This window comes from Palaemon carinicauda, chromosome 3 (assembly GCF_036898095.1).
Source record: "Palaemon carinicauda isolate YSFRI2023 chromosome 3, ASM3689809v2, whole genome shotgun sequence".
Classification (NCBI taxonomy): Eukaryota; Metazoa; Arthropoda; class Malacostraca; order Decapoda; family Palaemonidae; genus Palaemon; species Palaemon carinicauda.
This window is the reverse complement of record NC_090727.1, coordinates 144729036-144743676: the sequence shown is the minus strand read 5'-3', so window position 1 is coordinate 144743676 and position 14641 is coordinate 144729036. Positions and strand designations below refer to the sequence as shown.

The 14641-nt window shown below is 33.5% G+C and overlaps 2 protein-coding genes across 2 annotated transcripts; both read left to right on the top strand.

The window, feature by feature from the left end:
- The first annotated feature begins 2801 nt into the window (after positions 1-2801).
- On the top strand, positions 2802-5829 carry LOC137634500 (piggyBac transposable element-derived protein 3-like). Its single transcript, XM_068366932.1, has 3 exons — positions 2802-2973; positions 3417-3635; positions 5342-5829. Exons 1-3 carry the CDS (start codon positions 2802-2804, stop codon positions 5827-5829), a joined length of 879 nt encoding a protein of 292 aa, XP_068223033.1.
- Positions 5830-6976: 1147 nt separating this feature from the next.
- Positions 6977-7426, top strand: LOC137634493 (piggyBac transposable element-derived protein 2-like). The gene has a single exon (XM_068366919.1). It carries the CDS (start codon positions 6977-6979, stop codon positions 7424-7426), a length of 450 nt encoding a protein of 149 aa, XP_068223020.1.
- Positions 7427-14641: the final 7215 nt, after the last annotated feature.

Here is a 14641-nt window from a genome sequence, read left to right as displayed (position 1 = left end):
CAAATAAGTGTTATGGAAAAACCTCTAGAGATTGTTAATGAATATACGTACTTAAAACAGACAGTAAGTGTTTCCCCAGGACATGAGATCGAAATTAAAAGAAGAATTAGTATGAGATGGAGAAGTTTTGGTAAACAAAATGAGAATATGAAATGTAAAATGCCGTTTTCTCCAGAAAGAAAAGTATTTAATCAGATGGTCTTACCAGTATCAATTTATGTATTAGAAACTTGGAGCCTTATTAAAGGCTTAGAACATGAGTTAGTTACAATTCAAAGACCCGCAGAATATTCTTTTTGATGGAATTAACACCAAGAGAGAGAAAAAGAGCAACATGGATACGAAAAAACTTAAATCAACGATATTGTAACAAGTAAGAAACGGAAATCGACGTTGGCAGGACATATATTGAGAATGACTGTTAATAAATGGAGAGAGAGAGAAAAAAAAACAGAATGGGTCCCTAGAGATTGAAAAAGAATCAGGGGAGGGAAGAGAAGACGACGGATTGACGAGTTAAGAAAATTTGAGGGTCTGTTTATGATCTTTCTATGCCAAAAACAGACGCGAGTGGAAGGACATGTCTGAGGCCTTTGTTCTACAGCGAACTGGCAACGACTGAACTTGATTACATGTGTTATTATTAACGATGTCCTCTTCGGTCCCTGACATATGTTTAATAACAGAGAAATTTTTTTTTATTAAAAATATAAATTTATGCGAAAATATATATCCAGGCCTTATCACATAATCGATGGAAAGGTTTATAGTGATGTGTTAGTGTCAGGACGAAACTATTCTAAATGATCGTGGCAGAGATATAGAAACTTTACAGCACTGTTAAAAATCCGTAATTCTAATCGGAAATTCTCCGTAAAATTATAGTTCTCAGCCGTATTTCAGTCAAATATAGGGGCTCTAATTTTACGTACTTTATTATCTTTTACGGGTTGGTAACCGCAATATCACCCCATTACGTCATTATATCCGTTTTTAAAACCGTAAATGCCTGGCATCACATATTCCAAGATTTTTACCGTTTCTTACGCCAAATTTTTAATAGAGTGTATTACATCTAAGAGCTATTCATAGATGCCCGTATCTAGGGGGACTATGGGCTCTTGCGTTGGCAACCCAAAAATTCATATATAACTTAATAAGCACGACTCTATTCTTTGGCCATTCTTATATATATATATATATATATATATATATATATATATATATATATATATATATATATATATATATATATATATATATACTATATATATACATATATATATATATATATATATATATATATATATATATTCAAATAAGCCATATATATTTTTGATACATTAATGTCTGGATTCTCTTAACGACCTCAGGATCAGAGCCCCAGGCGATATCACACAAAGACAAGAGCTTGGCTCCGGCCGGGAATCGAACCCTGGTCGGCAAGCTTGTATAGACAGTGACTAAGCCACTTGGCCACGAAGCTTGCCGACCAGGGTTCGATTCCCAGCCGGAGCCAAGCTCTTGTCTTTGTGTGATTTCGCCTGGGGCTCTGATCCCGAGGTCGTTAAGAGAATCCAGACATTAATGTATCAAAAATATATATGGCTTATTTGAATATGAAAAAACACGTAAAAATGTGCAAAATTTATCATATATATATATATATATATATATATATATATATATATATATATATATATGTATATATATATATACATATATATATATATATATATATATATATATATATATATATATATATATATATATATATATATATATATATAAATGAAAAGAGCAGATACTTTTCCACTGAAATGGGCTACGATTAAAATTGAGTCACCAGTATATCGTTGTTATACGTGTTACGTGCATATAACTCATCTCCTTAAGTGACCATATGATTACCAGGATGATACATGTTTTCATTTCAGTCTGACAACTAAGGCATTGTATGGTACAAGTTGTAAACTGCTAAAACATGTCCCTTATACCTCCCCCTGTTAATCTCTATAGAGAAACCAGTTGCTGAGCTGCATTCATGAAGACTAAATACATTTCTATCTGAGTGATAAAGTTGCGAGTTCCTTCAAAATGGAAGCTTCAAAAAGGTGAGCCTCTACAGCAATCTATAATTATCATAAATAAACTCCATGACTACCGGTTGTTAGGCCTATGTCAATGTGCTTTGTTGAAGAAGTGACAGGTTTGGATTTATAAACACAATGAAATAAATAATATTTTTGTTTTAAATGACCATATGGTTACCTTAGGAGAATATCAGTACAATATTTGACGATTTTGTTCTCGAGTGATTTCTTACTATATTTATTACATAATATTTTTCTTGTTTTTCAGAAAGAAACTGTTGACTGTTAACGAAGCCCTAGATCTTCTAGATGAGTTAGACAAAGTGGCAGATTTATACATTGAGCGCCCAGATATAGGAAACCTTACTGATGAAGACTCTGCTGCTGAAGATGACGAGACTGTTTCATCCTCAAAGTTTATCTGGGAACCAACTATTGGCACCTGCTGTTTTTAGAGTTAGTCATGATGATAACACAGTTGAAGAGGAGGAAGGAACAGATGGTGAAGAGGAACAGGAATAAAATAATGTGCAACACAAATCCAAGAGACGTAAAGTGACATAAAGTTCTTCAGTGATCAAATGGAATAAAAAGAAGAGCAAAAGTTCACTTGTAGAACTATATCCCGAACAAGACTTTAGTAAGTACAGAAATTTCAGTGTAGTTTAGTTGTTTGAGCTCTTCTTTGATGAAGAAATTCTCGAGTACATGAAAATACAAATGACAGAGTACTGCTTGAAGGAAAATTGGCCTGATGTTATCGTGTCCACAGATGAATTACGAGTTTTCTTTGCCATTTTGATTGTGTCTGGTTACAACTCATTACCCAGCACATGCATGTACTGGTCTTATGACCCTGATGTTCACAACAAAGCCATAAGTAAAGCAATGGGCCGAGACAGATTTAACACAATAAAAAAAGTCTGCATTTCAAACTACTGATAACTTTGATAAAAAGAACAAATACGGGAAACTTCGTCCTCTAATTTCTCACCTTCAAAAGAGGTTTATGGATCACTTCATCCCATCACAAAATATTTCTCATGATGAAGCAATGGTAAAGTATTTTGGTAAACATAGCTGCAAGCAGTCTATTCATAATAAGCCCATTCGCTTTGAATATAAAATGTGGTGTCAAAACACCCCTTCAGGATACCTCTTAGCATTTGATCCATACCAAGGAAAGACCTAAAAAGGTAATGAAGATGTAGAAAAGAAATTTGAGAAGGCTGCATCTACTGTCTTACATCTATTAGAAGACTATAGTGAAGATAAGTAAAAATTTACCGTATCATTTTTTCTTTGATAATTTCTTCACTTCAGCTCCATTACTAACTAAGCTATCCGGTGAAGGTTACAATGGAACAGGAACCATCCCAAGCAATAGGCTTGACAAATCATGCCCTGTATCATCTGTAGAAATGATGAATAAGAAGGAGAGAGGGTATCATTCATCAGCTACTGGAATTGTAGGAGCAGGTGAAGTCACTGTAACTCGTTGGAAGGATAATGCTGTTGTAACTGTTGCCTCTACCCTACTTGGTAAGAATCCAGTAGGAAAAGTTAAACGCTGGTCAGAAAGAGAGAGAGAGAGAGAGAGAGAGAGAGAGAGAGAGAGAGAGAGAGAGAGAGAGAGTGCAAACATGCTATGATAAATGTTCCACATGCAGTTCAAGTATACAATTTACATATGGGAGGTACTGACAGAATTGATCAAAATATAAATGAATATCGCATTGGCATCTGTGGCAAGAAGTGGTGGTGGAGTTTATTTACTTGGATGCTAGATGCTGCTATTCAAAATGCTTGACAAATAGCTCGTCTTAGAGAAACATGCATAAAGCAAATATCCTTTGGAAGAGAATTAGCAACAGCTTACCTCTATAAATATCAGGTAGAGCCTAAAGCTCTTGGTAAAAGAAAAGTTTCATTTCCAGGAAAAGATGAGATGAGATATGACAACACACGTCATTTTCCACAATCACTTCAACATCATGCTAGAAGGAAGTGTATGTGTGTGAGCTGTAGTTCTGTAGAGCGTACAGAGTGTTGCAAGTGTGATGTAGGACTTTGCTCCATACCACAAGAGACAGTAAGAAGGCCATAGATATAAAGTCAATTGTGCCGTACATAAGAGCATAAACATATTTTATTTCTCTTTTTGTATAATTTACAAAAGAAACAAAATATGTTTTATAATTTTCAAAAGTTTTCTGAAGTTTGGCAAAATATGAATAATATAATTTACTTACAATATTTAGAATTTCGAAAGATTGATTTAATGTTTTGTCTACAAAACCAATTATATTTGTTTAGTAATAAAGTATATGATACGAAATATCGATTTTTTTTTTGTACCCATACTCTCCTTAGGTGACCATATGGTCAACATTAATATCTCAAAATCTAATAACAAACTTTGTATTTTCTAACTTTCTGAGCACTAAATATGTCCAAATGAATAGAAAAAATAGGTTTTTGAAAAAAAAAATTAAAACATTTTTATTCTAGGAGATGAAGAATTAAGAACAGCTACTTAAAAATACAGAATATATTGAATATATAAGTTCAAACTTGCTGGAATTGTTTTTATGTTGAACAGACTGACACAAATCTCTCTTTATAGTTTATAAATGAAAGATCTGTTTTAATATTTTCACTGTTCTTAAAATATTTGATTTCAATTTTCTATTTCTTTTCATACATTTTATCTATTTCCCTATGTCCTTTCCTCACTGGGCTATTTTCCTTGTTGGAGTCCTTGGGCTTATTGCATCCAGCTTTTCCAACTAGGGTTTTAGCTTGGCTTAAAAACAACAACAAAAACAATAATAATAATAACAATAATAATAATAGAAATAATAATAATAATAATAATAATAATAATAATAATAATAATAATAACAATAATAATAATAATAATAGTAATAACATAATAAATTAAGTACATGTGGGTAAGACCATTAAAGAAACAGTGTAAAGACATATTTCGGAACTCTTAATCTGCTGGATACTAAAATCCCACAAACTCAACTTAGAAAAAAACAGCGAAGTGTAAGGGTCTGGTGCGAGGAGCAATTTGTTGCAATGAGGCATGAACGCAAACGGCTAGTGATTACAACACAATATCTAAGAAATGTACCAGAAAAATAATAATTAACACGAAGAGTTATGCAACTGGAGAGAAAAAAAAAAAAAAAAAAAAAAAAAAAGGTGCAAACATGCTATGATAAATGTTCCACATGCAGTTCAAGTATACAATTTACATATGGGAGGTACTGACAGAATGGATCAAAATATAAATGAATATCGCATTGTCATCCGTGGCAAAAAGTGGTGGTGGAGTTTATTTACTTGGATGCTTGATGCTGCTATTCAAAATGCTTGGCAAATAGCTCGTCTTAGAGAAACATGCATAAAGCAAATATCCTTTGGAAGAGAATTAGCAACAGCTTACCTCTATAAATATCAGGTAGAGCCTAAAGCTCTTGGTAAAAGAAAACTTTCATTTCCAGGAAAAGATAAGATGAGATATGACAACACACGTCATTTTCCACAATCACTTCAACATCATGCTAGAAGGAAGTGTATGTGTGAGAACTGTAGTTCTGTAGTGCGTACAGAGTGTTGCAAGTGTGATGTAGGACTTTGTATACCATGTTTTGCTCCATACCACACAAGAGACAGTAAGAAGGCCAAAGATATAAAGTCAACTGTGCCGTACATAAGAGCATAAATTTATTTTATTTCTCTTTTCGTATAATTTACAAAAGAAACAAAATATGTTTTAGAATTTTCAAAAGTTTTCTGAAGTTTGGCAAAATATGAATAATATAATTTACCTACAATATTTAAAATTTTGAAAGATTGATTTAATGTTTTGTATACAAAACCAATTATATTTGTTTAGTAATAAAGTATATGATACGAAATCTGTATTTTTTTTGTACCCATACTCTCCTTAGGTGACCATATGGTCAACATTAATATCTCGTAACCTAATAACAAACTTTGTATTTTCTAACTTTCTGAGCACTAAATATGTCCAAATGAATAGAGAAAATAGGTTTTTGAAAAAAATATAAAATTTTTATTCTAGGAGATGAAAAATTAAGACAAGCTACTTAAAAATACACAATATATTGAATATATAAGTTCAAACTTGCTGGAATTGTTTTTATGTTGAACAGACTGACACAAATCTCTCTTTATAGTTTATAAATGAAAGATCTGTTTTAATATTTTCACTGTTCTTAAAATATTTGATTTCAATTTTCTATTTCTTTTCATACATTTTATCTATTTCACTATGTCCTTTCCTCACTGGGCTATTTTCCTTGTTGGAGTCCTTGGGCTTATTGCATCCAGCTTTTCCAACTAGGGTTTTAGCTTGGCTTAAAAACAACAACAAAAACAATAATAATAATAACAATAATAATAATAGAAATAATAATAATAATAATAATAATAATAATAATAATAATAATAATAATAATAATAACAATAATAATAATAATAATAGTAATAACATAATAAATTAAGTACATGTGGGTAAGACCATTAAAGAAACAGTGTAAAGACATATTTCGGAACTCTTAATCTGCTGGATACTAAAATCCCACAAACTCAACTTAGAAAAAAACAGCGAAGTGTAAGGGTCTGGTGCGAGGAGCAATTTGTTGCAATGAGGCATGAACGCAAACGGCTAGTGATTACAACACAATATCTAAGAAATGTACCAGAAAAATAATAATTAACACGAAGAGTTATGCAACTGGAGAGAGAAAAAAAAAAAAAAAAAAAAAAAAAGGTGCAAACATGCTATGATAAATGTTCCACATGCAGTTCAAGTATACAATTTACATATGGGAGGTACTGACAGAATGGATCAAAATATAAATGAATATCGCATTGTCATCCGTGGCAAAAAGTGGTGGTGGAGTTTATTTACTTGGATGCTTGATGCTGCTATTCAAAATGCTTGGCAAATAGCTCGTCTTAGAGAAACATGCATAAAGCAAATATCCTTTGGAAGAGAATTAGCAACAGCTTACCTCTATAAATATCAGGTAGAGCCTAAAGCTCTTGGTAAAAGAAAACTTTCATTTCCAGGAAAAGATAAGATGAGATATGACAACACACGTCATTTTCCACAATCACTTCAACATCATGCTAGAAGGAAGTGTATGTGTGAGAACTGTAGTTCTGTAGTGCGTACAGAGTGTTGCAAGTGTGATGTAGGACTTTGTATACCATGTTTTGCTCCATACCACACAAGAGACAGTAAGAAGGCCAAAGATATAAAGTCAACTGTGCCGTACATAAGAGCATAAATTTATTTTATTTCTCTTTTCGTATAATTTACAAAAGAAACAAAATATGTTTTAGAATTTTCAAAAGTTTTCTGAAGTTTGGCAAAATATGAATAATATAATTTACCTACAATATTTAAAATTTTGAAAGATTGATTTAATGTTTTGTATACAAAACCAATTATATTTGTTTAGTAATAAAGTATATGATACGAAATCTGTATTTTTTTTGTACCCATACTCTCCTTAGGTGACCATATGGTCAACATTAATATCTCGTAACCTAATAACAAACTTTGTATTTTCTAACTTTCTGAGCACTAAATATGTCCAAATGAATAGAGAAAATAGGTTTTTGAAAAAAAATATAAAATTTTTATTCTAGGAGATGAAAAATTAAGACAAGCTACTTAAAAATACACAATATATTGAATATATAAGTTCAAACTTGCTGGAATTGTTTTTATGTTGAACAGACTGACACAAATCTCTCTTTATAGTTTATAAATGAAAGATCTGTTTTAATATTTTCACTGTTCTTAAAATATTTGATTTCAATTTTCTATTTCTTTTCATACATTTTATCTATTTCACTATGTCCTTTCCTCACTGGGCTATTTTCCTTGTTGGAGTCCTTGGGCTTATTGCATCCAGCTTTTCCAACTAGGGTTGTAGCTTGGCTTAAAAACAACAACAACAACAACAACAACAACAACAACAACAACAACAACAATAATAATAATAATAGAAATAATAATAATAATAATAATAATAATAATAATAATAATAATAACATAATAAATTAAGTACATGTGGGTAAGACCATTAAAGAAACAATGTAAAGACATATTTCGGAAGATTCTTTATCTGCTGGATACTAAAATCCCACAAGCTCAACTGAGAAAAAACAACGACATGTAAGGGTCTGGTGCGAGGAGCAATTTGTTGCAATGAGGCATGAACGCAAACGGCTAGTGATTACAAAACAATATCTAAGAAATGTACCAGAAAAATAATGATTAAGACGAAGAGTTATGCAACAGGAGAGATGGAAAAAAAAAAAAAAAAAAAAAAAAAAAAAAAAACTTGAGATCTCGAGGATAGATAAAGAGGATATGTCTGTAACACGAATCACTGGAGTGATTTCACACGTAAACTAGAACAAGCCTAACATTACACGCTCAAGAATAAAGCAACGAGGATTGTTTTTATAAATTATCACATTTAGAAATAGAAATAAAACTAGTAATTAAGAGGGAATCGAAGGATGATCTTCTGATGTTTTAAAGGTTTAAAGGCCGATCATGAATGGCAGAGGCAAGGGACAGTGACATTGCTCTAGCAAGCAGGACAGTGCCCTAGAGACTAACCATATGTGACCAGACCCACGACCCTCTTCACCCAAGCTAAGACCAGGTTGGGACAGGAAATGGCTGCTGATGACTCAGATAGTAGACCTATAGGCTTCCAAAAACCCCCATCCTTGGGTGAAGTTGCAGACACTAAAGAAATTGACGAGTTTGAGCGAACTCGAACCCCAGTCTGGCGATCTCCAAGCACGGACGTTTTCAATAGGCCATCATATACATCATAATCACAACAAACATCAATATCCCTAAAGAAATATGTTTAATTTTCTTTACTATAATCTACTTGGTAAAACATTTTAAGGGATAAACAACATATGAATATAAAAGCATACCACTGCAAAATACAATACAGAGAAAAAATTTGCACCAAACATGAACGACAGGGAAGAAATCACTGACCACTCGAGGTGAACCTTTAAATGAAAATTTATATGACGAAAATCTCTTGTGAACAACTGACTAGAGGAGCAATATCGGAAATCTTACAAATGTGCAAAAGGTGTTCGCAATACCTTTATGACTTCGTTGTAATAAATCGGTCACCGTACCAAGAAAAGGTGTTTTCTACATTCGCAAATTACATATATCAATTAACGGTTTGGTGGTCAGGATTTTATTAGACTTTATTTCATTTTACATTTCAATTTCATCTTAATTACCCTGAGAAAAAGATGTAAAGGGCTGGCAGAAAGAAGAAAGTGACTGCTCAGTTTATACCGAAATTAACACGAAATTCCTTTTCTGTACAATTCGATCTTGTTTGCCGTTCATAAGGTAACTAAAACTAGCAAATTAGCAAAACGGGTTGGCTTGATCTTACGCCAAAAGAAATTGGAGAGAAGATTAAAAGAAAGACGCCCTCTCACACAACAAAGAAAAATGACTTTCCTATCTCTCCCTCGTTTCATTAATTGTTGCCAGCAAAGAAGTCTACCTTTACAAAAATTTCCTGCTATTAAACAGAACTCGAGGGTCAACCGGTTCTCTTGATCCTTCCTACCGTGATTTTCAAAATGTTTAAAGGTTTAAAGTTCGCTCATGAATAGCAAAGGCAAGGGACAGTGACATTGCCCTATCAAGCAGGACAATGCCCAAGAGACTGACCATATATACATATGATCAGCACCCAAGCCCCTTCTCCACCCAAGCTAGGACCGAAGAGGGTCAGGAAATGGTTGCTGATGACTCAGCAAATAGAAATATGGGCTCCCCAAAACACCTATCCTTAGCTCACAAGGATGGTGAGATTGCAGCGAGTTTGAACGGGACTCGAACCCCAGTAAGGGACGTCACCACAAAGGATAATTATTTGGCTTCCTCTTTGTTTCCGAAATTTACCTGTCTTACTCTGAGACAAATTTATCATTACGTCAAAAGGATGTCCATGAACACGTCATTTTACCATTAGTACTTATTTCCACAAGGAAATCACATGACCTTAGAAATACAGAAGAATTCAGAAAATTAAGGGTATTTTAAGTACTATGGAAACCCAAAATAAGTTCATTTCCGACCTCATGGATTTTCTGAGTTAAGTTCAGTTCAAATGAAACGATAATTAGGGGTAATGATAAAGATGAAGATAAAAGTTAAAGATAGAGCAGACACTCATTGCAGCATCTTGAGTTTGAAAACCGACACCATAATGGTAAACTGATATCACATTTTAAGATATTAAATCTAATAGCTTCCTGGATGCTACTATCACTCTTAAGGAATACCGGGCTATTTAGAAGAGCAGTGGTTGAAAACAGCTACAAAACATTTCAGTATAATTTCCTCTCTCGGTTATAAAAAGGTATGAAGCATTTCAATAAACAAAATAGGGTTTATTCAAAATAAAACACCATTACGGCATACCTTAACCAAATGGGAAATCATTTCATGAATAAAAATTTTGTTATCAAACATATCTAAAACATCTTAAAACTTAAGGTGGCAATTTAACAAAATTTGTTCGTTCCTTCATTTAAGAACGCCTTGACTATAGCAAGACACGGGCTCTTGCTAACAACAGAGGAGCTATTCATATATAGCTTAAAGTTAATACCCTTCACCCACTTTCAAAATATGGCTTAAAAAGGGAGTTTATACCCTTTAACAAACCCTAAAAGGGCAATCACAACATATGCTAAATAGTCATTGAGACCTCCTTAAACCAACTCCAAAAAAGACTGTAGTATCAAAGCTAAATAGGAGATGAAATCCCCTTCAAAGCAGTCCTTAAAAGGTTAAGTTCCTGTCGGGACTCCTACAGCATCTTCTTTTTTTCCTCTGAGGAGGCACTCGGTGACATTCTTCGTCGGGAGGACAAGGGTCCCTTCGGGCCACAGGAGAAAGTATTGATCACAAGACGCGCGTTTTCTTCCGCCGCATTTTCTTTTACAACTCCCGACCGTAGGCGGTGGGCTGGTGCTGCTTGGCCCGTTCGCTCCAGACAGCACGGGGACAAGGCAGAGAGAGAGAGAGAGAGAGAGAGGAGAGAGAGAGAGAGAGAGAGAGAGAGAGAGAGAGAGAGCATAACATGCTTTTTAAGTTGGTATATACGTAAACATTTTTAAAATAAAAAGATGAAGAGATAAGGATCTCTAACGGTAGAATTATGATGAGAGAGAGAGAGAGAGAGAGAGAGAGAGAGAGAGAGAGAGAGAGAGAGAGAGAGAGAGAGAGAGAGAGAGAGAGAGAGGGGGGGGGGGGGGCACAACATGCTTTTTATAGAGTGAAAATTGTAAAAATTTTATATGTAAAAAGCTTTAAAATAAAAACGAGATAAAGAGAGGGATAATGATCTTCAACGGTAGAATTTTAAGTTGGTTGAAAAAATGAGAAAAAAAACGAGAGAAAAATTATCTAAATCTTTTATGTTGAAATAATAAAATAAAAACGAGATAAAAGAGAGATGAGGATCTTTAAAAGTTTCATGATGATTTAGGTTTCATAAAGCGAGAGAGAGAGAGAGAGAGAGAGAGGAGAGAGAGAGAGAGAGAGAGAGAGAGAGAGAGAGAGAGAGAGAGATATAATCATCCTAACCGAAGTAACAAATGTATGTCAGAGGCCATACTTTCGCTTGGTTCGACAATAATGAGATAAGCTATCAGTGGTCATGTCTAACATTCGATTTCAATATTCTGAGGTCATTTTTTGTAATAAATATTCAGCTAAATTCCAAAATCAATTTTTCTGACCAATTACATAATTTAAAAGAAACCCAATTATGATAACACCTCATGACAATAAGAATTTTCAAGATTTCTATTTTATTCTTCAGAAAATAGACTCTGGATCAGATACAGTCAACTGAGTCTATCACTTCAGTTATGGGAGGCTTATTTTATTTTCCAGTTTCCTATGTCTTGAATTGACACACACACACACACACACACACACACACACACATATATATATATATATATATATATATATATATATATATATAGCCATCCATATACATATATACGAGTATATATACACATACATATGTATGTATGTATATATATGTATATATATATATATATATATACAGTATATAAATTATATATATATATATATATATATACATTATATATATATATATATATATATATATATATGTGTGTGTGTGTGCGTGTGTGTGTGTATGTACATATATATATATATGTATATACAGTACACACACACACACATATATATATATATAATATATATATATATATTATATATATATATATATATATATATATATATATATATATATAGTTTCATCTTTATAATGCCTTTTTGTTTTACACGTTTCCTGACATATAGTTTGCTTTGTCTATGGTTATTTCTTTACTTCTAAGGTTTTGATTTTTCTGTAGTTTTTACCATTGGTCCTTTCCCTACTTTTATATTTTCTGTTTATCCTTGCTTTCTATCTAGCTATTGCTTTTCTTATCATTTCTTTAGTTAGGGTCTTGCCGATATTTTTTACTTTGCACTGAATCTATTCCAAAAGCATCAAGTTCGTTTTCGTTCTTTCACTATCTTCCTTTTTTAGCTTATCTTCTTCCCTACTGGTGTTTGTTTTAGCATCATTCGTGATATGCGTGTTTATCTATGCTTTTATGTTTCTTTGTATGCATGTTTTACTGTTTGCTTTCGTTTATTTATTACTTCTCACAGGTATCCTTTCATCTGTTGTTTTGTTTTATCTGCCCTACGTTTCTTCCTGGGTTTTTATTATGTTTAAGAAAGAGAAGATTTTAAATATAAGAAAATATCAAAGCTATGGTATCAGAATTTCTACTGAACCAATGAAATCTACTGGAGTAAATTTGAAACGATAAAATAGGAGGAAAATAGGAGGAATATAGGTGTAAAAATAAGCAGAGCCTACAGAGGTTTGTAAAATGATATCAGATCAGAAAGGATTTCAATAAAGAACGAAACCATAGAATGAGGAGATCGAATTTGGAATTGATTAGTGGTAATTGGTAAAAAAAAGTCTAAGGTACTCCAAAACTTTATTCAAAGGTGAAAAATAGAATAAAAATAAGGAAAGACCACATAAAATTAAGAATAGGATCGAAATATAATATACAAAAATGATTGAAAATATAGAGATCTTTGAAAGATAAAGAGGGCCAACTACCCGACGAAAAGAAAGGAAAAGAACTAATTGAAAAATACAATGAATAAGAACATTTTGATCCAAGGAACAAGTGTAGGGCAGGCAAAACAAGGCAGACTGTGCGAGGTAATAGATAAAAGAAAGTAAACAGTAAAAGATGCAAACAAAGAAGCACGAAAGCATGTAGAAAGACACACAGACCGCAAAGTGATGCTAAATGACACACCATTATGGAAGGAGAAGACTAAACCACACACCAGTATGGGAGGAGAAGGTTAAAACACACACCAATATGGAAGAAGGCTAAACCACACACCATTATGGAAGAAGACTGAACCACACACCAGTATGGGAGGAGAAGGTTAAAACATACACCAATATGGAAGAAGGCTAAACCACACACCATTATGGAAGGAGAAGACTGAACCACACACCAGTATGGGAGGAGAAGGTTAAAACACACACCAATATGGAAGAAGGCTAAAACACACACCATTATGGAAGGAGAAGACTGAACCACACACCAGTATGAGAGGAGAAGGTTAAAACACACACCAATATGGAAGAAGGCTAAACCACACACCATTATGGAAGGAGAAGACTAAACCACACACCAGTATGGGAGGAGAAGGTTAAAACACACACCAATATGGAAGAAGGCTAAAACACACACCAGTATGGATGAAGGTTAAGCCACACACCAGTATGAAACGAGAAGGCTAAAGCACACACCAATATGGAAGGAGAAGTCTAAAACATACACCAGTATGGAAGGAGCAGGCTAAAAACACACTAGTATGGAAGGAGAAGGTTAAACCACACACCAGTATGGGAGGAGAAGGGTAAACCACACACCAGTATGGGAGGAGAAGGGTAAACCACACACCAGTATGGGAGGAGAAGGGTAAACCACACACCAGTATGGGAGGAGAAGGGTAAACCACACACCAGTATGGGAGGAGAAGGGTAAACCACACACCAGTATGGAAGGAGAAGGCTAAAACACATCATTAGAGGAGAAGAAAATTTAAAAATGGAGATAGTGGAAGAACAAAAGCGAACTTGATACATACGGTAAAAATTCAGAGCAAAGTTAAAAAAAAAAAAAGACAGCGGCATAACCGTAACCAAGAAAAGGATTAGCAAAACAACAGCAAGATAAAGAGCAAGGATAAAAAGAAAATACAAAAGTATGGAGAGGACCAGTGAGATGAAATAAGGAAAAATTAAAACCTTTGAAGTGAAGAAAAATCCGAAGACGAAGAAACTTCACGCCAG